The sequence below is a fragment of the Chrysemys picta genome, chromosome 3, assembly GCF_011386835.1.
Source record: "Chrysemys picta bellii isolate R12L10 chromosome 3, ASM1138683v2, whole genome shotgun sequence".
Taxonomy (NCBI): domain Eukaryota; kingdom Metazoa; phylum Chordata; order Testudines; family Emydidae; genus Chrysemys; species Chrysemys picta.
Window position 1 is genome coordinate 48967152 of NC_088793.1, and position 26649 is coordinate 48993800.

Here is a 26649-nt window from a genome sequence, read left to right on the forward strand (position 1 = left end):
CTGCATTTTTAAAAATTAAAACCATTTTAATGTTAGACAAGAAAATAATAATTGAAAACCAAAGGTTTGATTATTTTTGTATTCCATAATATTACAGTGGCCAAATCTATTCAAACCAAATACAGGAAGACAGAAAACGGAAAAAGCTTATTAAAGGCAAATATCTGCTTACAGCAAGTTTTACAGATGACTTGTAAACAAAAGAAAATATATAGATATATTAATAGAAATGTGGAGAAACCCTTAAGCACAGTGGTAGCAGTGCTCATTGTGATGGCATATGGAAAACTTAATCCTTTTACTGGAAATGTTTGAACATAACTGTAAAAATCCTGTCTGTTTCTTTGGTCCAAACTCGACCCAAATTTTCTTTAATTCAATCTTTTTTTTAAGGTTTGGGGTGGGCAAATCCTGACACTTTTTTTTTTCAGCTAACTCCTTCCTTTGACATAATTCCCACTGGACACAGTGAGCAAGGACTGTATAATTATTATAGGATTTAGCTCTTCCCTGGTGAATACGGTGTCATATATGTCATTTTGGAGATCAGCCAAAAAGAAGATGCCAGAACTCTAAGCTGTAGTCACTCACTTGCAACAGTCTGGGTCAAAATGTAACAGGAAAAAACCACCCATGAACAAAACAAAGAAGCTCTGAAGTTATAGGTTATATGATCAGATTATTAAAAAAACTCTGTAGTTTATTTTGGTGAGGTTTTATTCTTTGTCTTCTAGACCAACCCTGTTAACGTTTCTGTTACAATCATCAATATTTATGGTGAGTTGCCAATATGCTCAGCATTGTATAAAACATAAGAGAATACGTAGTCCCTGCCCTGTCTATATCGTTTGAAAAAGAAGGGGCCATAATACTGGTGTAAGCAGCATGTGCTTACAGTTTTAATTATAGACAAGATAAATACGTTAATTTTTTGCTCCTGGTTGCTTGAGGGAACTTCGTATAACTTCAGTTCCCTGGGTTGCATTTTTAAAATGTATTTGTAAAAGATGAGAAGTTTAGAACTCCATTCTGACAGGTAGATTTTTATTGAAATTAGCATGTAAGTGCTGTTTTTGTTCTTCAGTAGAAAGTGATTTGTCCTTCACTGATTTTTATTTTCCCCCAGTTTCTTTTGTAATTTATTGTGTTTCCCATAAGGATGATTTTATTTTTGTAGCTCATAGCTAATAAGACTTCTCCAGCAGGATACTTACACATTTGTTGTTTTACCATATGTGCTTTAAGTAATTATAAATTGGCAATACAATGGTTTAAATTTAAAATGCCAGGATGATTAATCTGCTTTGGAAGCAGTATTGACCATATTAATACTGGCATATAATTAATTAAATACATTTTATCAGTGCAATCTAGGATTACAAAGATTTACTAATTTGATAAATGTTGCTCAATGCTTCAAATCTAAAATGACTTGTGTTCTTTTACGAACAATACCTCAATTTGTATTGATTTTAAGGTATAGTGTTAGCATTAATTTATCAATGCATATTTTCCCCATTATATGTTAACATAGCTGGCTCTCATCTGTCGGGATCTTAAATCATACCAAATGGTTACCTGCTTCAATGACTTATTTAGTCATACGTTATTATGCTAAAACATGGGCTCATTTAATAAAAATGTTAAAGCTAATCTATATTAGTCATCAATATTTATTATGAATGTTACATAGTGAAGCATGCTATAAACCACAATTACACAGAATGCACACTGTGGAAGGGCATTCAAACTGATTTAGGGTTAAGCCTAATTTAGGTTTAAAATACATTTTAATGGTTTATAGATACCAAACAAAACCTGGAATTTATATAGTATTCTTGAGATTTTAATCATGTCTAATTACTGTAACCACTAGAAAACTCTCACTCCAAATTTTCAGTTAAAAATGTAAGACAAAGCATATAATGTTATTTTAAAGGGGTTTTATTTTTAAAAGGAACATGGACCTCAGCGCAGAATGAGAAGCAGAAATATTAAGACACATAGACAAGATTTGCATTCACCTGAATGGGAGTTTTGCCTGTGTAAGCACTGCAGAATCTGGCCAGTCTAGTCTTGATCCCAATCCTGCAAAGACTTATGCACGTATTTAATATTTCATCCTGTAAGAAGTCCTATTAAAATCATCAGGCTTACTCAAAGGGTCAGATCCTCAGACACTGTAGATGGATGTAGCTCAATTGACTTTAATGGAACTGAACTAATTTACACTAGCTGAGGATGTGACCACAGTGTACTAAGTTAAGTACATATGTAAACTTTTGTAGGATTGGATACGTGATTATTACTTAGGAGATCATAGAGTTTCCTATTTTTTTTAATAGTGGAATTTTAACTTCAAATGCTGTAGAGTACTTTTTGTGAGTTGTATCATGTTGCCAATAATTTTTAAACTAATAAGCAGATAATATAGAAGTATAATATTTAGAAAAACCCTGGAAAGGAACTGAAAAAATAAGTTTTTTTCTGTTCAACTTGTTGACTTCTGGGAACAAAAAATGTAATTAAAATGTAATTAAATTAATTTATTAATTGTATTAGGAGTTGCAGATATACGTTGCTGTTTTTGTAAAAAAAAAAAAAAAAGTTTTGAAAATTGAGCACACTAACCTGCCAACTATTTAGTGAGATGTAATTTTATTATTATGGCAACTGAACTCTAGGGTGTCATTTTCCTACAAATTCTGGTAGCTAAGAAGGTTAGTGATTAGAGACATGTTCAATCCTGCTGCAGGTTTTAGTAACCTGGAAGACTAAAAAGCTTATCACATATTTTAATGTGCATTTCAGAACATGGGCCAATATTTAAAAAGTTACGATAATAACTATTACTCTGGAAAGCAATAGAGTTTATCACATCTTTTACAGCACTTGTAGAAAACTTTCAGGTTTTCATTTACACTCTTTTGCTACTAAAGTCAAATTAGAAGTTGTATAAATAGTGCTGTCAGGCTTGCAGCATATTCCTTTTTCATTTTTAGAGATTGTAAAAATAGTGAGTAAATTAAATGAATTGTTTGCAACATTCTTAATGAAATTTAAGTTGCCTATTCTAGTTAAGAAATGTGCAATTGATGTTTTGTTTGAATTATGTAATGCTTCATAACTGGTAAACATGTTGCTACTCAAGATCAAATATAATTGGGTTTCATCCATATACCTTAATTAACATACACTTTCAAAAGTCCTGGAACCGTTCTTTTTTACTTGTTTCTGGTATGAAATATTATATCTATTATTTATGTTATAAATAAACACACAAAAGACCTAACCCAGGTTTCAGGCACCCTGACAAAACACTAAAAATACAATCCTTGTTACAAAATAGAAATAACAAAAAATCAGCAGCAGATGCCACAAAATCCAGCCATCCAGCTGAAAAGATAACAAAAATTTGACATTTACCAACAGAAAAAATAAACAAAAATAACCTTCTCTTGTTAGAAATGATTTGATTCCCCACCCTCTTAACATTCTAGCCTTTAAAATATTAACATCTGATGTTTATTTATGTTTGAGCTTTACATAAAACGGAGGGGGGAAATAACCCACCAATACACATACGAGTTTGATTTTTTTTTTTTTAGTTTAAAAAAAATGGAGCTGGCCTAAGGCTAGCACTTTCATTACATCAATGAAAGAAGGAAAACAGAAGCCAGGAGAGGGGAGTTATAGAAACTGACTTTATATAAACAGTGAGAAAAACCTTTTTCCATGGCCACCTACAATGTAGCTACTTTACCATTAGTACAATTTCTATTTTATTAGTAGTACAACTTCTAGGGCCCAATCCTGTTTTGTATATACAGGCTAATCTCCCATTGGGAGATTTGCCTCTGTACAAACTACAGGATCAGGGTGCTAGTTTGTCAAACAGAGCAGAAAAAAATGTTTAGACATACCTAAATTGACAAAGCTCATGACCATGTCGGCATCATTCAGAAAGTTGGTATCACGCAGGCTGGCTAAGGGAGGACTCTGTGTGGTCAGGGGGGTCATGCGAGATAATTGTATTCTCCGTGAGTATCCATTTGGAGATGCGGAGTATCCTTTTCTTACCCCTCTGCTCTCTCCTCCCATTGATTCCCTCAGTGAATACGCCAGTTCCTCAGTATCCTCTTCATTTGTCATGGCATTGTACAGGTCCAGCATGAAGAGGGGTGCAGAAGAAGCCTGCTTTCCAGGTGAAAATGGTCTGGGTCTGTGAGGTAAACCCAAGATAGAGAGAATCTCTCTCTGGATCTCCCTTCTTTCATGGTTCCGCAGCCTCCTGTAAATAAAACTTGAATGGACATGATTGTCTCCCAAGCCTCCCTGTGCATGACCCACTAGAACCCAGCAATTCCAGAGCAAGCCCAGGAAAGCTTTGAGTGCCATTAGGTTCATTGTTGAAAAGAAAAAGAACAAAAATATTTCTCCTGCTTATTCTGAGCTCCTATGAGGTCTGCTTTACCAGTGGCTGAAAAACAAAATTTACCTATTCTTCATGTCAATGTCATCTCTAAACATAACATCTTTGGTGATTCTCCCCTGCCCGCCGTTTAAATATTATGGAATGTGTCAGGTTGCAGTTATTTCTAAGAAAGCTGAAATTCAGACTTCCAATTTTCCACTGTTGTTATCGTTTTTTCTGCATTTATGGAGCAGAAGACCAGTATTTTGTCAGCTGACCTAGGCATTCCTATTAAAAACCTTAGATAACCAGGTCTTTAGTTCAGGGTTGTGTTAGCAAAAGCTGATCTTCTGATACACTGTAGTTGCCAGAGTTATCTTCTCTTGTTATTCTGAGTTCTTCTCACACCTTGCGCTCTTTCCAAGATAAAGTCCTGAGTCACAGATTTGTCTCGATCTGTACCTTGGTAGTATAATTTATATTTGTCCAGCAGCCTGGTGATAACTTTAACATCTTTTGAATCACCTTAGTATAAACTAATTCTAAAGCATGTACTAATCTAATTCATATGTTTCCCTGAATTTACTTGAAAAAACTTCTGTAAATCCATTCAACCCCAGTCAGCTTCTTAACTGTTATTTCCAACTCTAGCAGGCACAAATATAACAGCTCTCTTCAACAGAGATCTAAAGACTAATGTAAGCACAACCCTGCTGGGAAAGAAGAGGCTTCTCATTGTAATTTGAAACGGGCAAAGCAAAAAAGTCCTTAACCCTTCTGCTGCCAGACAAAGCTTCACCCCCCCAGGACCCCAATGTACAGTAATATATGTAAATTGGCTACATACCTATTTTGACATTTACAAACAGCTTCTAGAAAACCACAGCTCTATCATTTAGCTTTACTTTAACGACGTCCTAAATTTGTTTATGCTTATAATATAAATCTTTGAGTCTGCAAATTAGAAAATTTGAATATGACACACTCAATCACATGACATATTAAACTAGGATCTCATTCGGAGAAGTGTTTATATTTTAAGATGCTTACGTAAATAGAGATTACCTTTTTTAAAAAAAAAAAACCTGTAGGATAATTTATCAATTAAAGCTCAATTTATTTCTCTGTTTAGCTGAAAATTAACAGAAGGCAATCTAAATTAAAGTCAGCAAGCAATATATTCAAAATGCACATAGTTAATGGTGTAATTATACATTATTGCTAATTACAAATTACAACCTATGTAATCATTTGTTTAAAATGTATTTTGTATAATAAATGACTGTACTGCATTTCCAAGTAAAAGTCCAGAACTGAGATTTAAACTCATAGCCTGCTACCAATAAACTATTTCTCCAATTTAGTATAACTGGCTAGCAAGCTAAACAGTTACTCACAAATGCTTTAATCGAAATTATGGTTCTTGTCTCGATTTTATTAAGGCCTGCACCTTGGATTTTCATATAATTTACACAAAAATCATAGTGTTGTGTGTCACTATTGCTTAAAATTACTTGCAGCCAGTAACCTCCTTCTTAAAATTTGGTTTAAGCATTAGGGAAATTTCCCTTGATGAGGATACAACTGGAGAGTGAAATGGGGGCAAGAAGAAATAGGACCAAAAAAATGAAAAAAGTTACTGAAATGCCGGACATCAAAGGAAAAACAGGTTCCTAAATTGCCTTCAGGCAGCTTTCACTCATGTGACCAGCACCTACTCAGCAGATGACCATAGTTCTCAGTGAACTTACGAGCATTACAGAAATGATATTCTCACCCTAATGAGCCACTCATGAACAATTTCTCTAGTACAGTGGGCACAAACAAGCTTTTCTCATACGTTCTAGTCCATATTCTGCCCCTGGGGCCCAATTCAACTCCCATTAAAGTATATTGAACCCTTTCCATTAAATCAAGGACCCATTCAAGGCAACCCCAGGCACCCCATTGAGTTCAGTAGGGTTTACGGACATTGCCAGGGGAAGGATTTATCCTATAATGGGACTGCTACAATTAACACCGAAGTTGATGACAAAATTTTTAGTCCTTTATGGGAGAATGATCAGGACCCTACTGAGATCTTTTTCCATTTATTTTCCCTCAGCAACCATTTGCTGTGTCCGCTATAAAGTAAATCTCAGTTTGCATTTAAGTTTGAGCTCCCATTTGCCCTATTCACAGGGGCATAATGGTGCCTAGGATGTTATTGTAGACCTGGCTCCATTATATCTCTCGTAAACTTGCTTATTTCTCTTTTCCACCAAAATGTCCCCATTTTTCTCTAGAGAGACAATCTTTTATAAGACCAACTTCTGTTGGTGAAAAACACAAGCTTTCAAGTTTACACAGAGCTCTTCTTGTGAGTAAGCACAACAGCTTGTCACTTTCACCAACAGAAGTTGATTCAATATATTCATTCATCTTGTCTAATATCCTGGGACCAACATTGCTACATCATTTTTTTCCCTCTAAGCATTCATAAAAGGTCTTGGATGGATTGCCCTGGAGTCTTGAGTGAGACAATGTAGGAAGTTTGTACTGCTGCCTGCTGCCCCTTAGACAAGCTGAAGGTTAAAGTGCCTCAAGCACAAAGCCAGTCAGTCAATCTTTGGTTTCTCTCCTGCGAGTACCAACTAATGTTCTCAGTGGTGAGGTTGCTTTTTAATTATGTAAATAGCTGTCTGATAGGAATCAGAATAATCATATAAACCACTAATCATACAGCTGATGGTGACAATTTCAGTCACTATCAAACTAAGTCAGAAGCAAACACTTGATCTACATATGAAAGGTTACCTACTCTGAGCCAGCAAGTCCACTTGACTAGAACTTTTAAAGAAAAGCCTTTAATTTTTATCAGAACAAACACAACATCCTTCCATAACAAATTCATGTTCTACGACAACAGACATTTACCACAGATATCTCACACATGGGGTGCCAGAACCCTTCAGCTCCAAAAATTAAAGGGTCTATTAGTTGAGCTAAAGGACATCTCCTGCAGCAGTTAAGGTAGAAAAGGTCCTTTCCTTATATCTTCTGTAGGTGGATTGGCTAGCAAATGGAGACATCACACACAAATCTAGTATACTGGTGTCTTTTATTGGCAAGTCTTCTTCTTAGTGTATGCACAACATGCCTCAAGTGGCACATGACCAGGATTCATCACCGAATTTGGTCCGCTGGCTGGATTATTAGCTTGCCCGGGCCGGGTACTGACAGGGAGTGCGACGTGAACGCTGATCCATACCCCCCCAAGTTTTGACTACAGATGAAACAAGAAGTGATGTTTGGCTCTGGATTGGGTTGAGGTGAGGATTCAGGTTCAACATCAAATTAGAGCTAGGATTCATATTTTATGACAACATAATCTTGTGAGCTGTTTGCATGAGATTTCAGTTTAAAAGTAATGGAAACTGTATGAAACCAACTAATTTCATAACATTTTAGCTGCGTTCAAATCAGAATAGGAAACTAGGCCCCTGGTGGTTTTGTATCTGATCCAGAACCAAAACTGCAGCAGTGTGTTTGAATCCAAAATTCAGATTACTTTGGATTTGAGGTTCCAGTTTTGGCTCTCTCTAAAATCAACAATCCTCATTCTGAAATATAAAGATGCACAGTTTGATCATCTTTCATCCCCAGGGGTTCAACTTGGAATTTACATAGGAGAGCATGTAAGCAATCTCTCTCCAGACCTTGCAAATGGCAACATTAGCATCATCGGTGTGTTCAGATCACACTACAACTTGGATGACATTAAGAAAAAATAATAAATCCTGGGAATCCCTGTGTTCAGGAAATAGCCATTCACAGATTCAGGATACTTGGCCATAGCATTTCAACAAGTGAAAATTCTTAACTCTGCGGCGAGTTACTGAAGTCATTGGATATGTCATTGTTTTTACGTGAGGACACTGTTTGGTGCTTAGAAATATATGCAGCCAGTGGCTGCCAAGAGGAGCACTCTGCTGGATTCTGTATATCACATTGGCTTACAGGAACAGATCATAGCAATGGTTCTCTATAAATAACTGTGTTTTGCCACATTTAAAATAGAGGAAATCATGGTCCCTTTCCCACATGTTTAAAATTTATATCAGTCACAGAGAATACAGCTCAGGGCCCAATCATCCTGTCTATTCTATGCATGCAACCAATGGGATAGATCCAGCGTCCAGATCTGTATTATACATAAAATGAAGGTCCAACCCTTAAAGCAGTGCAAGTTTACTCTTTGTTGGTATACTTGTTCTCTCTCATGAGTTGGGGTTAAAAAAGGAAGAAGAGACTTTTATGGAGAGATTTCACTACCCAGGGGGAAAACATCTGAAGAACAAGGAGAGGGTGAGATTTCCAAGTACAAGAGGCAGCATGGAAGGAAGACTGGCATATATATTAAGCGTATTTAGAGATAGCATGTCTGCCACACTCTTACTGGGATAGGATCATTCCATAAAGTGCATAGAGTATCATCAAACTGAAAAATGCATGTGTGTTACACCACCACCACCACCACCAAACTTGGACCTACTTGCAATGGCAAGGAGAGGTTGAATTGCAGGTTCCTGTGTTGGACATGTTAGACAGCTCAGGAATAAAATCCACATAGCTGCTTTCAATTGGATCTCAACAGAAATGGATAGTGTGTGTTAAGTTGTATTTTTACTTACTGTACAAATGAAACAACTGCTCTGCATAGGACTGCACTTGCCCTATGCATGGAACTCTGAAAGGGAATTCTGCTGGCAGAGGAGAGAATATGATCTATGTTGGAATTCTTAATTATATTTAATGAGTCAGAATAAATTGCTGGGATATTGCTGAAATTAACTGCTGGAGACAAGTGAAGCAACATACCCATATAAACATTGTTCATTCGGGAGGATCCCAAAGCATTTAAGAGTTACATATAGTGGATAGGGATAACTTTATCTGCCACTACATCACAGCAGGAAGAGGAGGATACCAGATTAAATTTTAACCACAAGGGAAATTTAGAGTAGGCTTTGGCCTTGAAATGTTACCAGGAGATATTTATGCTATCCGTATTGTTATGAGTACCATCATGGAATCAATAAGAACGACATGGAATCAACAAGTAGAAAGGACCTCTATGTCTTGTTTTATTCAGATGAATGCATTGCACCACAGTGCCCACTACATAGAGGCATTGGTTCAATACTGACTCATAGCTGAGTGCCACCAACTCAGTCACCAACACAACTTCCTAGAGGAACTTACGTTTTCTCTACAGGTTTCTCATCCAATTCTTATAAAGTTCAGACAAGTTCACAGCCCTGCCTATGTGGTATGTCTCCAGGCATTTTATAGAAAGCATATAACAGAATAAGTCGTCTTTGTTTCAATCTACAGGCAAAGAAGGACCTCTAGCTTAAAATACAATAATCTGTGAGAGTTGTTCTATGTAGAGCTCCATGCACTATGCTGTAAAAGCCATCAGCATGGTATTGTCCCTATTATAAAAAACACCACAATATTTTTAAAGTTTCAAGTCAGAAAATGTTTTGCAATGTATAAAATGAGCCCTTTTAATCATATTTTGTTTGATGATTAAAAAAATTGAAGCTTTCTTTCACAAATATTCTTTGCAATACTTGAACCACAGAACATACAATTAATAAAACGATCTATCATCCAAGCATTGTCATTTGCATATTTTAGAAACCAAAAGAGCTTCCAGTAACCCCCTTTGGTTTCCAATAAGGCTCTAATTAGTAAAAAGAATTGCACAATGGCAAATGCAAAACACTTGGACGTGGAAAACATTTGTAAGTAGCAGTGCATAGCTCTTTTTACAAAGTTTATGCTTGGCTTAGCCTTAAAAAAAATTTCTTGTGCCCCAGCTGCAAACTGGTACCTGTTACACTCATTGTCCTCTGGCTGTGCCATATCCTTTCTGTTACGCCAATGCTGTCCTAATTTCTGTGTCAGGGACATCCTCCAGCTTGTGCTCTGCGTCTTCCTTTGCTTTTTTCATTCTTTACTGTGCAATATATTAAATGACTGTGTTAATAAATCATAGCTCGTTAGTTTGAATGTCTGTGTCACACTATTAATCTTCTCTTGAAATTCTTTATTCTAAAATTCCAGGATTTTTTCTCTATTGTGTATTCTACCCGAGTACTCTACCTATCTCTTTAGCACCTTTCATGGAAATATTTTGATCTGACTGTTTCCCACTCTCTTTTTGCCCTACAAACTTTTGGTCTTATTGTTTTTTCTATAGGTTGCTTGTGTGCCCTCTCTTATTTTGCTGCCTTACACCTTCCCACCATGTGTTTCTCTCCTTTACAGAGTGTTGCACTGACGTGTTCTCTCTAATTCCATATGCACATGTCCATTTGTTTTCTACTTTCTTAACTTAAACCCTTTCCCAGCATAACTCTTTCCTTTCTCCCTCTTCCTGCCCCCACATCTCTTCTACTCTTTCTAACATCTCTGGAGACAGATGTAATTTTCTATTTTTTCTTTTTTTTCTTTTACAATTTCCCTTCTCCCTTGTTTAGCAACACTTTCCTCCTCTTTTTGTAATAGATCAGCATTCCTCGAGGCATAGAAGGAGCTGTGGCTGCAATACTTTCAATTAGTTGTACTACCATAAGTAACACAGCTGCCCTGTGCCTCGGTTCCCTATCGTAAAATGGAGATAATACTTTCCCTACCTCAAAGAATATTGTGAGGATAATTATATTAAAAATTGTGAAGTACTTTGAGACCTACTGAAGAAAAGTGCTATATTATTAATTATTATTAAAGGCTTAATCGCCCCATGCAGTGCAAAGAATATTACCAGAGGAAAAGATCTGCATAAAAGTGTATAATATTAATGGGACACAACATACACCCTAAAATCTTTGGATTATGCTGACTGAGCTTTGTGAACAGGTTTCTTTGGGCATCATCAACAGTAAACCATGCCCAATGAAGGGACCAGGGTACAAAATATCTGTACAGCAGCTTTGGGACAATAGACAAAAGTGGTATCACCCAAAACACAACCAAAGTATGCAATCATGTGAAATGCCCATGTGCTGCACGAAAAGGGATTTTTGTAGGCACAGTACTGATACTGACACAGGAGGGCAGGGATTATTATTATTAATTATTTGTACTATGATAACACCTAAAAGCCACAACCAACATCAGGACTCCATGATGCTAAAAGCTGTATAAACCCATAGGGACAGACTAGAAACCATTCAGTGCAGGAACTATCTAGTTCAACAAGGCACACAGAGGGGGTGAAGTGGCTTGCCCAGGTCACACAGCAGTTGGCAGGGCTGAGAATAGAACAGAAGGGTCCTGAATCCACAGCTACTGAATCATACTGTCTCTCCAGGGCATAGTGCCCACATGCAGCAGGATGGGGACCATCTGCCACATGTGATCAAACTTATTTCACCATTGTTAGGCAGGTGTTGCTAAAATTAACTGTCAATACTTGGGTTGATGAAGTTTGTCAGCACAGCTAACTGGTCTGGCTGCTAAAAGTACAGGACTGGAAGTCAAGAGGTCTGGGTTTGTTCTATTCTATCATTGGGTGATCTGTCGTTGCCTCAGTTTACTTCCTCTGTAATAACAGAGAAAATATTCACACACTTTTGTAAAGTGCCTTGAAATTTGCAGATGAAAATATGAAAATTATTAGCAGCTACTGACCCTCCATTCACATAGCTGGTGTTGTGAAGTTGGGATTTGCAGAGCCATTGCATGGTTATGGCACAGAATCTAATACCCTTCACCTACCTGAGACACCCAGGTAAAGAACCCATGGCCGAGAGTAGAGTAATCTGTTCCCCACCCCTTCCCCAAAAGATTTAGGAAGGATAAAGATTAATACCACTGGCCCATTTCAGGAGAGTAAGAAAAGCACAAGTTACTCTAAGCAACAGGCTAATTATTTACACGTACAGGCTGCGTCCTTGCATGGTCAAAGAACGATCCCAACTTCCATATCTGAAACTACACCATAGTGTAGACACTGCATAATCACACAGATCTGCCCTTATTTATATTTCTATAGCCTCACAAACTTCAGTGCTGTTGACCTGGCATTTTAGTGGGTATGAGCTGTGCGTCATGGAAGAACCGCAGCATGTCCATGTACTAGGACTGTCAATTAATCGCATTTAACTCATGCGATTAACTCAAAAAAATTAATCATGATTAATCACACGTATAACAATTGAAATTTATTAAATATATTTTTGGATGTTTTTCTACATTTTCAATATTGATTTCAATTACAACACAGAATACAAAGTGCACAGTGCTCACTTTATATTATTATTTCTGATGATCATTTTACAGTGCATATATTTGTAAACAAAAGAAATAGTATTTTTCAATTCACCTCATACAAGTACTGAAGTGCAATCTCTTTATCGTGAAAGTGTAACTTACAAATGCAGATTTTTTTTGGTTACATAACTGCACTCAAAAACAAAACAATTTTAAACTTCAGAGCCTACAAGTCCACTCAGTCCTACTTCTTATTCAGTCAATCACTAAGACAAACAAGTTTACAAGTTTGTTTACATTGATGGGAGATACTGCTGCCCATTTCTTATTTACAGTGTCACCTAGAACTGAGAACAGGTGTTCGCATGGCACTTTTGTAGCCGGCATTGCAAGGTATTTACATGCCAGATATGCTAAACATTTGTATGACCCTTCATGCTTCGGCCACCATTCCAGAGGACATGCTTCCATGCTGATGATGCTCTTTAAAAGAATTAATTACTTAGTCACTGAACTCCTTGCGGGAGAATTGTATGTCTCCTGCTCTGTTTTACCTGCATTCTGCAATCTTTCATGTTATAGCAGTCTCTGATGATGACCCAGCACATGTTCATTTTAAGAACACTTTCACAACAGATTTGACAAAATGCAAAGAAGTATCAATGTGAGATTTCTAAAAATAGCTACAGCACTTGACCCAAGGTTTAAGAATCTGAAGTGCCGTCCAAAATCTGAGAGGGATGAGGTGTGGAGCATGATTTCAGAAATCTTAAAAGAGCAACACTCTGATGTGGAAACTACAGAACCCGAACCACCAAAAAAGAAAATCTACCTTCTGCTGGTGGTATCTGACTCAGATTATGAAAATGAACATGTGTCAGTCCACACTGCTTTGGATCGTTATCGAGCAGAACCTCTCATCAGCATGGAAGCATGTCCTCTGAAATGGTGGTTGAAGCATGAAGGGACATATGAATCTTTAGCGCATCTGGCACGTAAATATCTTGCAATGTGCCATGTGAACGCCTGTTCTCACTTTCAGGTGACATTGTAAATTAGAAGCAGGCAGCATTATCTCCTTCAAATTGTAGCCAGCCTTGTTTGTCTGAGTGATTGGCTGACCAAGAAGTAAGACTGAGTGGACTTGTAGGCTCTAAAGTCTTACATTGTTTTGTGTTTGAACGTAGCTTTTTTTGTACATAAATCTACATTTGTAAGTTCAACTTTCATGATAAAGAGATTGCACTACAGTACTTCTATGAGGTGAACTGAAAAATACAATTAATCGTGATTAATTTTTTAATCGCTTGACAGTCCTACCATATACATGTAAAAAAAATCCTAGACTGAGACTTTAAAAAGCATTTCTACTTTGAAAAGTGACTGGCTTCAGGGGTTTCCCTGTTGCCTCAATGATTGCAGATCAAATTGATCCAGAAAAGTATCTTTGCCTGTTAATTAACTGCCTTCCTGCAAATGGAGCCTTGGATCTGAAAATGAAACTGGGTTTTGTCTGTTCATGCCTCATCAAGGAGAGCAGGTTATGCAATGGAAACTTAATTAACGATTCCATTGATAATGCACAAGTAGGTATAGCTCATGTCCAGCAGCAATGTTGGGTTGGAGTGCTAGCAGAGTGAGCAGAAATTATGAGTACACTCAGGAAGTAGGTCTAATCTTTTCAGAGTCTCTTTTCAGAGTACAACCATACTAGAATATTCTGTCAGTGGGCCCTACGTTCCCTGGCTGTGTAAAAGTCTGCACAGGAACAAATTAATGATGATATTCCACAGCATTGTAATGTGTGGCCTTGGAAAAGTATTCTCCTTCCCCGTTCTATGGGCTCAGCAGCGATGCACAAGGGCTAGGGCATGGAGACTACATGGAGGCCAGTGAGCTGCAAAGAAACCTCAGCCTTTTTGTTTCCATGACAGCCATAACAGGCACTTCTCCAATAATGGAAGCACAACCAGCTTGCAACCCTTCTGCCATTGGAATCTGGCCAACACCAGTCTCCAGTGAGGGCCCAGAGAGTACAGAGGTAGGAGGTTGTACCAATCAATCAATCATCTTATCTTCCCTGGATATTGTTCTACATAGGCTGCGGAATGTCACAAGTCACTTGATCAATAATAATTTGGAATTTAAGTCAGGCAGTGCTGTTTGATTGACTGACCATGTGCCTGAGGGACAGGAACTCTTGAGTTCCAATCCTGGCTCATACAATGACTTGCTATGTGGCCTTGAGTTACTACTGAAACTCTCTTTGTCCTAGTTTCACCATCTGTAAAATGGCAATATTCATACCTCTCCATTCTCAGGGGTATTGTGAGGTCTGTTTTCATGTATGTGTGGATCTCTGAAGAGGTAAAATCCTATGTAAGAAGCAGTGAAGGATTCTAGTCCAGTTTATGAACAGATGCAGTTTTAAAAAGCAACTATGTTTATGTTACAGGATGGATAGAAAGCTTCTGAAACCATAAAATTTCTGGTTTGTTAAGTGCGCTCCTAAAAAAAATATAAAGATGACCAACCACATTTTTTTTTTCAACAAAAACAAATACAAAACCCTAAAAACTTCTTGGTCTGAAACCTTCCATGCCAAGTTTCAGTCCAGAATGATTTTTTACGGCTGAGTTATAAATTGCTTAAAAATGGGATTTATAATGGAAACGGTGACAGACTTAACTATGGCGGCACTAGCAGGCGCCAGTATAATTACAGTCTTCTCAGGACATAACTTATTACAGGCTACACAGCAGAGCCAGTATTTTGTATTTTAATTAAGAAACCTGGATTTTGTTTGTAATAATTGACTGTTATGCTGCCCCTCTTGCCAGGATACTCTTGTAAAAGAGACTCTTGCCTCAAGTGGTCTTTCCTGGTTAATTTTTTTTTAGAATTTAGTATTATTGACTGGATTATTCCATATATTTTATAGCTCCTTATTAGCTGTCTTTTGGTAACTTCAATTGTCCAATATTTCCTGTAGGGAACATTTTCAATCCACTCATCTGTGACTAGATAAAGTTTGCAGTTTAGATTGTTAAATAGTTTAATCCTCCAATACACAACTACCTGCCTTGTCCTGTACCACACAAGTCTTTTAAGGGGAAAATAAATTTTTGACTATACACTGCTATTTATAACTTTGTTATTAACATTGTTATTTGAGGGCAATCTTTGAGGTAGAGAGCAAAAGGGCTACAGAAATTCTGTTAACTAATGATATGACTGCTGTATAAAACTCTTATACACTGCTTTGGAAAATGTATCCTTATGCATCCTGCTGTGTATTGTCTATTGTTGAGATACACTGGATGTTTTTATGTTCCTGGTGTTAAACAATATTTACTTCTCACACCTGATGTCATTTTGCATATGGCATTCAAATAGACTAGGAATCATACAGGGTAAAATTTGTTTTATTAGGATGAGCTTGAAAAAGAATGGGTAATTGAAAGAGCTGTTCCTTGTGAATATTGAAAGAAATGCTGCCACCTTTTGGTTATACAGACTAGTTGCATGACACTAACAGTTTGCAGCTAATTGAATGGCAGTGTTCAGCTTTAATAACAATGTTTTTGTTTCCATTAATAGTAGTTTTTGGTGTGTTTATATACGGTAATTTGTCAGACTTCAAAACCTGCTCCTTATTTATTTTCAGCTAATTTATTATTGTTGGTGTGCATCCCCAACCTTCTCCAGCACCTCTTAACATTTTCATGCAAATGCTTTCAATTCTTTATGTCTAAATCTGCCATAAACAGGCAGGTTCGTAGATTGGGACAACTAAAATCAAGTGCATGAGTATGTTCATGGGATGGGGACAATGTGTGCTGTAGGGAGAAGCGGAGAATGTGTGTATGGGTAACACACTTCAGAGATTGAAACAGCAGGGGAAGTAATTACTGCTAACATTACCAGACTATCAGCTGGTGAATATGAGGTGGGGGGATGAGGGGGGAGTTCCTTTAACATTTAAAAAAAAAAATCTCAGACTAGAAACTATGGGGCAGATTGTCTGCTGGGTCCCCTTTCATTGGGTGCAGCAGAGAATTGGGGTGTGATGCTGGTAAACCAAGTGCCAGCTCTGGCCAAGGCCATAGGCTTTAGCTAAGAACTGATGATCTCATAACTGGAAGCCAAACCAGCTCACCTATATGTTATTTTTGTTCAAAACTGATATGTTTTATAAGAACGCATTTAGTGTTTACACTATGAAATGCTTGTAAATTGCTGCATGAATTAATCGCACTTGTAATATCTGTATTCCATGCTATAAGGAACTATGTACATTTTGCTTTATAACTTTGAAAATGTTTGCTCTGCACTTGTGAACCCAGGCATGGGAACTGTCCCCGCCCCCCAATCCAGGAGAACTATCAAAAATTAAGTGGACATTATAAGACAAAAGCTCTATTAATTGACCCATCCACCCATGGAGAACTATGTGCCTCATCCCATCGGTTTAAATACTGGAAGAAGGAAATAAAAATAGTTGACAAAGATTTTTCATCTCTTTGCTGTTTGAACTCTCAGAGGGCCAGAGACATTAAATTAAGGCAGAGATCCCCAGGGTTTGCCACTACTTCTGCCATGAAAGACACTTTGAATTGACATATTACCAAATCTCTCTCATCTTTAGGAACCATATATGGTAACTCATGAGTGTGTATATGTTTGCTTGCTTTAACCTGTAAATAACTCATCTCTTTTTCTTAATTAATAAACCTTTAGTTCTTTTATTACAGGACTGGCTACAGGCTTTGTCTCTGGTGTGAGATCTAAGATACAAATTGATCTGCGGTAAGTGACTATTCTCTTGAGTATTTTGTGACTTTTGGTGTAAGTGACCATTTGTCACCAAGCCCAACTTGCCTGGGTGGCACGATAGACTGGAGAGTGTAACCCACACACCTCCTGGGTCTGGTGTTCTGTCTCATATAGTAGCACTGAGACCACTTAGAGAGATTAATGAGTCTGCTCTACAGCCATGTGACTTTTTGCTCATGCAGTAGAGGCTCATGCATTTAGCTCCAGAGGTGCCAGGTTCGATCGCACCTGCCGATGACCAGGGTCTGTTGGCGTTACAGACAGTCTCAGGGGACTGTCTGTGACTCCATGGCAAGATTGTTATAGTGATCCCAGGAGTTCATGTTTAGTACTGGGTTGGTGAAGTCTAATTATAAAACATACCACCAGTTTGCTCTTAGGTAGCCACTCACGGTTGTGAGCCACTCCAGACATGATTGGTTGGCTCCCTGATCTCTCTACCTGGCTGAGGCTGCTCTAACATGCAGCAGGTACCTGGCTATGTTTCCCAAGAGACACCCACCAGCTGGAGAGAGCCAGGATACATTATGGTCCAGCCACTCCCTCTAACATTCTCCCTGTACCAGGGAGAATGGCAAAGGAGCTAACCCGAGAGGTTCCCCATACCAAGAGAACCCAAAGCAAGAGGGTTACGGCCAGTCTCTGCTCTTTGTGCCTTCTGAGTGGTGCAAAAGAAACAGAATACTGACAAGAACGTGTCCCTATATCATTTGAAAAAACAAAATAGCTGAAGATGTCTGCAGGCAAATATTAATCAGGGCTTATACTTATAATTGTTTAAACCCATCAAAGACCTTTAGCTGTCCTTAAAATTACTATGAAAAAAAATAGTGCTATTACTATGGGCAAGCAGCTGAAGACTGAAGTACATTACAACTTGTTTATAATATGTCCTCTGTGCACAGATTTGCAGAAAACAGAATATAAATAGTGAACTGACGTTCCACAGATAAAATATGATGAGTTTTAAATTCCATAGAAAATTCACAGAAATTTTATCAAATGGTTTCTGCAAAATATCTGTAGCAACTGGTTCCTCCCTACCAGCTAATGATCATGATAGAATTGATTTCAATTGCCATGAGTAAGGGAGGAAAGTGCTGGAAAGCTCATTTCAGTGACAGGGTTCAGCTCAGCTCCCAAGTATTGGAAGTCAAACAATAAGCCATGGAGTACCAGGGAACATTCAGCTAGAAACATGAGAATTAAAACATCTCACAAGAGTCCCAGTAGGAGATTATGGCCTTTCCAGTGGAGAACAGCAAATGCACAGGATTCTGTAGATTTTTTTCTGAGATACAGATTTCCAGTGGCCTTAATCACGAGAAAAAGAGAGGGTTTTAAGGCGAGATCTAAGGTATGGAAGTGACTCACTTATTCGGAGAGTTCCAGACAGATGATGCAGTGTAAGCAAAAGAGAACTCTCCGTCTGAGAGGAAGAGACAGAAAGGAGCAGGCGGAGGATGAAGTGATATGAGGTCAAGGAAATAGGGTGGAGTAAGTCCATGGAGATTTTTGAAAGCCAGGAGAATAGTTATGGAGTTGATTTGGAGACTGATAAAGAAGCATTTTGACAACGTAACTGCAACCGTAAGTTTGCCTTCATTGAGATTCTTTACCGGTTATACACTAGGACAAATTTAGGAAATCAGAGCTAATGGACAGATTGACAGACAAAGGAGATGTGGAAGTAAAAGAAAGTAAGAGACTTAGGATAATTCGAAAACTTCTAGCCTTTGGAGAAAAGCTCACATCTGAGTTCGAGAGCATGATAGTGGATTCAGAGATGTTGAACAAGCGGTACCTTTTGTACCCAAAAGCAAAAACTTCAGTCTTTGAAGCATTCAGTAGTGTGAAGTTAGAGTGTAACCAGGATTTAGCAGACAAGAAAAGAAGAGTGAAAACCAAAAGACCAGTTAGTAAATTGAGGGAAACTGAACTAACTATTATCCTAACAGGAGTGAGGTCCAGACAAGGAGCTAACAGTGAGGTGCACCAGAGACAGAAGACAGATAAAGAAGGAGATGATGAAGATGTAAAGATCACCGGGAGAAGACAGACTAAAGGCCTCTATTGAAATGAGAGTGAAATAGTCTATAACAGAAATGCAATAGAATACACAGGAGGTAAGGACAAAGGCTTTATTTGACTGAATTAGACTAAAGTTTCATATTCTGTAAAGTATTACTTGGAGTTTCTGAAAAGACCAACCAAAAATTTCTTCATAAATAAAGAAGGTTGATGACTGAGCACTCAGCAGGAAGTTAGGAGCCAGATTATGTGTCATTAGCTATTATAAAATCTATGTTCAGGTCCTGCAGCAATTCTCATTTTCAAACTTCAATCTCATCCACTTCCAAGGACAACTTATTTATTTATTTATTTATTTAAAAAATACACAAGCATGCCTAGCTGTATGCAAGTGCAAAACATAGTTTCTGTTCAGCTGGAATTAGCTTGGTGACTTCTGTCATACAATGGGATGGTGACGAACAATAGAGCCAATCATGCAGTCCTTATTCAAGTAATGCTTTTAATTAAGTTGGGAGTTTTTTCTCTCCACAGACTGTAGAATTTGGAATAGACTCATAGACTCATAGACTTTAAGGTCAGAAGGGACCATTATGATCATCTGGTCTGACCTCCCGCATGATGCAGGCCACAAAGCCGTCCCTACCCTTTCCCTTGACTCTGCTGTTGAAGTCCCCAAATCCTGTGGCTTAGAGACTTCAATTAGCAGAGAATCCTCCTGCCAGCGATCCCTGCCCCCTGCTGCAGAGGAAGGCGAAAAACCTCCAGGGCTTCTGCCAATCTACCCTGGAGGAAAATTCCTTCCCGACCCCAAATATGGCGATCAGTAAAACCCCGAGCACGTAGGCAAGATTCTCCAGCCTCACCCTCATTAGCCATTATACTATTTACCTGCCATGGCACGCTGTTCCTTTGACTAAAATCACGTTATCCCCTTAAACCATTCCCTCCATAAATTTATCTAACTTAATCTTTAGTTTCATAGTTTCATTATTCAGTCACAGATGAATGATCTCCTATCATTTATTGCATGGCTCTGTAGTTGTGGTTCAAACACTGTCCGCTTGGCTAGTAAGATAATTCTGTCTTTAATGCACTGTTTCTCTCCTGGGTAGTGAGCTACTGGAGACTTTCAGAGGGTTTGACTTGACTTGGACTTAAAGGTATGTTGTTACAATGTTTTAGCTAACACGTTTCTGGCTAACCCATTGTAACAGCAATCTGACCCCAATCCAGCACATGCTTAACATCAATTAAAAGGACTGTTTATATGTTTCAGTATCTTGCTGCATCATGGCCAAAATCTATGCTGTTGTATTAGACAACAGCTGTAGTTGGCCCCAACTGCAAGGAAAGACAGATCACAGTTTCAAACCTCAGGGAGTTTCAGACAGCAAGTCATAAGGAGATGGAAAGCAGTTAAAAGCTGAGCCTCTGAAGAGGCAGGAGATGCTGACTGAGGGCCAGCCAGCCAGAAGCAGAGGCTGTAGGGCTGCAGTCTGCCTCATGCAGCTTAATGCTGGGGAATGTCTGGGACAAAGGGGAATCATTTTGGCCCTGCTGAGGACATGGTTGGTAAACAGAGGAACTGTAACTTGGTGACACTCTCAAAGAGTGTGTGTTTGGGGGAGAAAGGAGGGAGAAATCACAAGACTCTGCCCCAAGAAAAGTACAAGCTCTAGCCTGTGGAAGGGGTGCCCTTTGAGGAAACAAAGAGAGAAGTCAAAAGAAAAAGCTCACCTTGGAACCAGAACATAGCCCATGATAATTTCATGGTGAGATGAACTATTCAATGCAATACTCACAGAAAACTTATTCAGTTAATATTTCGGCCTAAATTCTACTAATTTTCTGCCATTTAGTAAATACGACTCATCTGCTATGTTGTTTGCAGTGTTGTTGTAGCTGTGTTGGTCCCAGGAGCTATTAGAAAGAGAAGGTGGATGAGGTAATGTCTTTCATTGGACCAACTTCTCTTGGTGAAAGAGAAGAGCTTGAAAGCTTGTCTTAACAGAAGCTAGGCCAATAAAAGATATTGCCTCATCTGCTGCAGGTTGTTTGACAATTTTTTCATCCAGTTGACAAACTTATCAGCAATCACTTGTAAAAGGAAATCCCATTGTTCGTTTTATTGGTAGTTATAAGGGCAGTTAAGAATTGGAGTAATTTCACTCCCATGCTCTCTGGACTAAGGCCATGTCTACACTGCCCACATGTCTGACTACGGGGATGTGTGAAGAACTATGCACACCAAAGTGCTGGGCTGTAACTCCCCTCTATGGGCTGTGTGAGCGCAAACTAAAAGCATTCCTAATTTGCTTTCATGTAGTCCTCTTCAAACAGGACTACATTAATATCAAGTAGGAACCTTATAGTTCATGCACACAGCATCCATACAGGGGTAGTTATAGCCCAGCACCTTGTCTGAGGTGCAGGGCATTAGTAGCAACTTGAAATAGCTAACACTTTAATTATGTTATCACTAGCAAAACAAGGCAAAGCCATTATTTAACTCTCTTCCTACTTCACACATAAATTTGCCTGAGGTGGCCAAAATAATTTAGAGATGATATCTGAATATTATTTTTGTTCTTAGCTAAACCAGATTTTGTTTCATTTGCACAGTTTCCTGCTGGCAGCTACTGCAAAACTTAATAGTCTAAATAGATTGTGCCTCATTGTTTGCTAACCTTGGTTTAGGAACACCGGAAGCTCCATAGAAGTGGGGAGGGCCCACCAGCGCCTGAACTTTGGCCCCCATCCCCCGCTCCTTTCCCACAAAGCCCCCACTCTGCCCCTTCCACCAGGCCTGACCCCCTGCTCCACTCCTCCTCAGCTCCGCCTCTTCCCATGAGGCCCCATCCCTGCTTGCTCCTCTCCGCCCTCTCTCCCTGTCACTCGCACTTAAGGCAGGTAAAAAAAGTCACGGGGCAATGGCCTCCCAGCTCCCCCCGTTCCAGTGCCGCTGCCTTGGTTACTTGTTAATGGACCACCTTATCCCAGGCAGTGACTTCATGCCCATTTCAAGTGCTGAACCTGGATCCTGGCAACACGAGACAGGAAGGGAAAGGAACACATGGCATCTGAACTGATGTCCCAAGGAAGGGGCAGGACTTGGAGGCACTGTGTGTGTGTGCAAAAGTTCCACGTGTCTTGCTCCTCACATTCAGAGGATATTGATGGCTGGAGATAAGCAAATCAGATTCAGTTCCTACCAATGGGGATTTTCTTTGAGAGAAACACCAAAGTTTACCTTAGAAAACATTTGACATTGTTTCATTCTCAGTACTGTTTCTCGCACCAACAGAATTTCTAAGTCCTTCTTGTCTAAAATGCCTTCCCCACTATAAAATTTTCTATATTCCTGCCCATCTGGCACATATAATGTACAGTGCAAAGGTTATACAAATACATAAATGAGATTATCATACCTGGCAAATTATAACATTTTTGCAGATACCTTACATGGTATATCTGGCATAACTCATGGCAATTTTACAATATTGGTATTCATAATATCCTAAAGTGTCCCCCAGATTCCATACAGTGTCACAGCCCCACTAAACTCTATCCTTTAGACCAGGATAAGGGTAGACTTCTTAGTTCATTCAGTAAGAGGCCCAGTATTGAAGGCCGATTGGATGAGACAGATGTCAGCTTCCACTTAACTCTGGAGAGGCCTTTGACTAGACAGTCATCGAGATACGGAAATATGTGGACTCCGTTTTTTCAGAGAAATGCTGCCACCACTGCCCTACACTTGGTGAAAACTCACGGGGCAGCTGAGAGGCTGAACAGGAGCACTGTGAACTGATGCAGACTTTAGTTCACTATGAACCTTAGGAAACATCTGTGGCCACAAAAGATCAAGATGTGGAAGTAAGCATCTTTTAGATCGAGGGCAGCATACCAGTCCCCGGGATCCAGTGAGGGAATGATGGAAGCCAAGAAAACCATGCAGAACTTTAAGTTTTTGAGATACCGGTTGAGACGGTGATACAAGACGCTTTTAGACGCTCTATGCTGTGTAAAAAGAAGAACAGGAGTATTTGTGGCACCTTAGAGACTAACAAATTTATTAGAGCATAAGCTTTCGTGGACTACAGCCCACTTCTTCGGAGGAACAGTACCATGGAAAGCAGTCAGGCCATGCAACTGTAAACAGACAAAGAAGGGCAGAAAACATCACAGAAATCACCTCCCCCAGTTAACATAACAAAAGGTGGTGACAGTATCATAATGCTTAAACATGCACAGAAATGTAGTTAGTTTGAGATTTAAGGCTTTGTGATAAGTAATAAATATTGCTAGTTTATAGCTAGAAATCCAAAATGGTGACCGCAATGATTTTAAATAAATAAAAAATAAATAAAAATAAATTAATGGAGATATTTCCACGAGCAATTCCTTGACAGTGTCCATGTGGAGACAGCTGAGGTAGCTGTCCCAGTACACAGGACTGCTGATACACCACTGGTGGAGGAGGAGATGGCTCAGGGTGGACACTGGCAGCTGGTTACTTCTGGCAGCAGGCAGTGCTCCACCCCTGCTCCGAACCCTCCTGCCGTGGTAATAGGTAACCGTTATGCTCTTCTTGATACAGGAGAGAAGGAATCACTCCCTACAGTAAAGGAGGAGAAGCCTCGTACCCCTAAGGCTGGGAGGTCTGCTGCCACCACTGCGAATAGGAAACGTAGGGTAGTGGTGGTCGGAGACTCTCTGCTGAGGGGGACGGAGGCGCCCATCTGTCGCCCTGACATTTCATCTCGGGAGGTATGCTGCCTGCCGGGAGCCCGTATCTGAGACGTTACGGAGGCATTGTCAAGGATTATCCAGCCCTCTGACTACTACCCCATGCTACTCATCCATGTGGGCACAAATGATACTGCGCGGTGTGACACTGAGCAGATCAAGAGTGACTACAGGGCTCTGGGAGTACGGGTGAAGGAGTTTGGAGCGCAGGTGGTATTCTCTTCAATTCTTCCTGTCAAAGGTAGGGGCCCGGGCAGAGACAGATGCATCATGGAGGTGAATGCGTGGCTGCGAAGATGGTGTCGCCAGGAGGGCTTTGGCTTCCTAGACCACGGGATGCTATTCGAGGAAGGACTGCTAGGCAGAGATGGCGTTCACCTTTCGAGGAGAGGAAAGACCCTATTTGGACACAGACTGGCTAACCTAGTGAGGAGGGCTTTAAACTAGGTTCGACGGGGACAGGTGAGCAAAGCCCACAGGTAAGTGGGGAACATGGAGACTGGGGAGATGGGTCGGAAACGAGAGGGAGTGTGGGCTGTATTGTCAGAGAGAAAGGAGGGTCAGGACAAAACTGGGAGGAAAGATCAAACCAGTATCTTAGATGCCTATATACAAATGCGAGAAGTATGGGCAATAAGCAGGAAGAACTGGAAGTGCTAATAAATAAATACAACTATGACATTGGTGGGATAATACACATGATTGGAATGTTGGTGTGGAGGGGTATAGCTTGCTCAGGAAGGATAGACAGGGGAAAAAGGGAGGAGGTGTTGCCTTATATATTAAAAATGTACACACTTGGACTGAGGTAGAGATGGACATAGGAGACGGAAGTGTTGAGAGTCTCTGGGTTAGGCTAAAAGGGGCAAAAAACAAGGGAGATGTCATGCTAGGAGTCTACTACAGGCCACCTAATCAGGTGGAAGAGGTGGATGAGGCTTTTTTTAAGCAACTAACAAAATCATCCAAAGCCCAAGATTTGGTGGTGATGGGGGACTTCAACTATCCGAATATATGTTGGGAAAATAATACAGCGGGGCACAGACTATCCAACAAATTCTTGGACTGCATTGGAGACAACTTTTTATTTCAGAAGGTTGAAAAAGCTACTAGGGGGGAAGCTGTTCTAGACTTGATTTTAACAAATAGGGAGGAACTCGTTGAGAATTTGAAAGTAGAAGGCAGCCTGGGTGAAAGTGATCATGAAATCATAGAGTTTGCAATTCTAAGGAAGGGTAGAAGGGAGAACAGCAAAATAGAGACAATGGATTTCAGGAAGGCAGATTTTGGTAAGCTCAGAGAGTTGATAGGTAAGGTCCCATGGGAATCAAGACTGAGGGGAAAAACAACTGAGGAGAGTTGGCAGTTTTTCAAAGGGACACTATTAAGAGCCCAAAAGCAAGCTATTCCGCTGGTTAGGAAAGATAGAAAATGTGGCAAAAGACCACCTTGGCTTAACCACGAGATCTTGCATGATCTAAAAAATAAAAAGGAGTCATATAAAAAATGGAAACTGGGACAGATTACAAAGGATGAATATAGGCAAACAACACAGGAATGCAGGGGCAAGATTAGAAAGGCAAAGGCACAAAATGAGCTCAAACTAGCTACGGGGATAAAGGGAAACAAGAAGACTTTTTATCAATACATTAGAAGCAAGAGGAAGACCAAAGACAGGGTAGGCCCACTGCTTAGTGAAGAGGGAGAAACAGTAACAGGAAACTTGGAAATGGCGGAGATGCTTAATGAATTCTTTGTTTCGGTCTTCACCGAGAAGTCTGAAGGAATGCCTAACATAGTGAATGCTAATGGGAAGGGGGTAGGTTTAGCAGATAAAATACAAAAAGAACAAGTTAAAAATCACTTAGAAAAGTTAGATGCCTGCAAGTCACCAGGGCCTGATGAAATGCATCCTAGAATACTCAAGGAGCTAATAGAGGAGGTATCTGAGCCTCTAGCTATTATCTTTGGAAAATCATGGGAGACGGGAGAGATTCCAGAAGACTGGAAAAGGGCAAATATAGTGCCCATCTATAAAAAGGGAAATAAAAACAACCCAGGAAACTACAGACCAGTTAGTTTAACTTCTGTGCCAGGGAAGATAATGGAGCAAGTAATTAAGGAAATCATCTGCAAACACTTGGAAGGTGGTAAGGTGATAGGGAACAGCCAGCATGGATTTGTGAAGAACAAATCATGTCAAACCAATCTGATAGCTTTCTTTGATAGGATAACGAGCCTTGTGGATAAGGGTGAAGCTGTGGATGTGGTATACCTAGACTTTAGTAAGGCATTTGATACAGTCTCACATGATATTCTTATCGATAAACTAGGCAAATGCAATTTAGATG

The 26649-nt window shown here is 39.4% G+C and overlaps 1 protein-coding gene and 1 long non-coding RNA gene across 3 annotated transcripts in view; one reads left to right on the plus strand and one right to left on the minus strand.

The window, feature by feature from the left end:
• BMP5 (bone morphogenetic protein 5) overlaps nucleotides 1–4407 on the minus strand; it is a 73222-nt gene extending 68815 nt beyond the window's left edge. Inside the window, exon 1 of the mRNA XM_005300200.5 lies at nucleotides 3924–4407. Coding sequence (XP_005300257.1) covers nucleotides 3924–4407 — 484 coding nt within the window. The remainder of the gene's footprint in view (nucleotides 1–3923) is intronic.
• On the plus strand, nucleotides 597–19641 carry LOC122173557 (uncharacterized). 2 transcript variants are annotated; one of them, XR_006174130.2, is made up of 3 exons: nucleotides 597–777; nucleotides 17434–17488; nucleotides 19474–19641. It is a non-coding gene; the product is annotated as an uncharacterized LOC122173557 (long non-coding RNA). The 2 variants fall into 2 exon arrangements; XR_006174129.2 differs by lacking the exons at nucleotides 17434–17488; nucleotides 19474–19641 and adding an exon at nucleotides 4165–4214.
• The last annotated feature ends 7008 nt before the right edge of the window (nucleotides 19642–26649 follow it).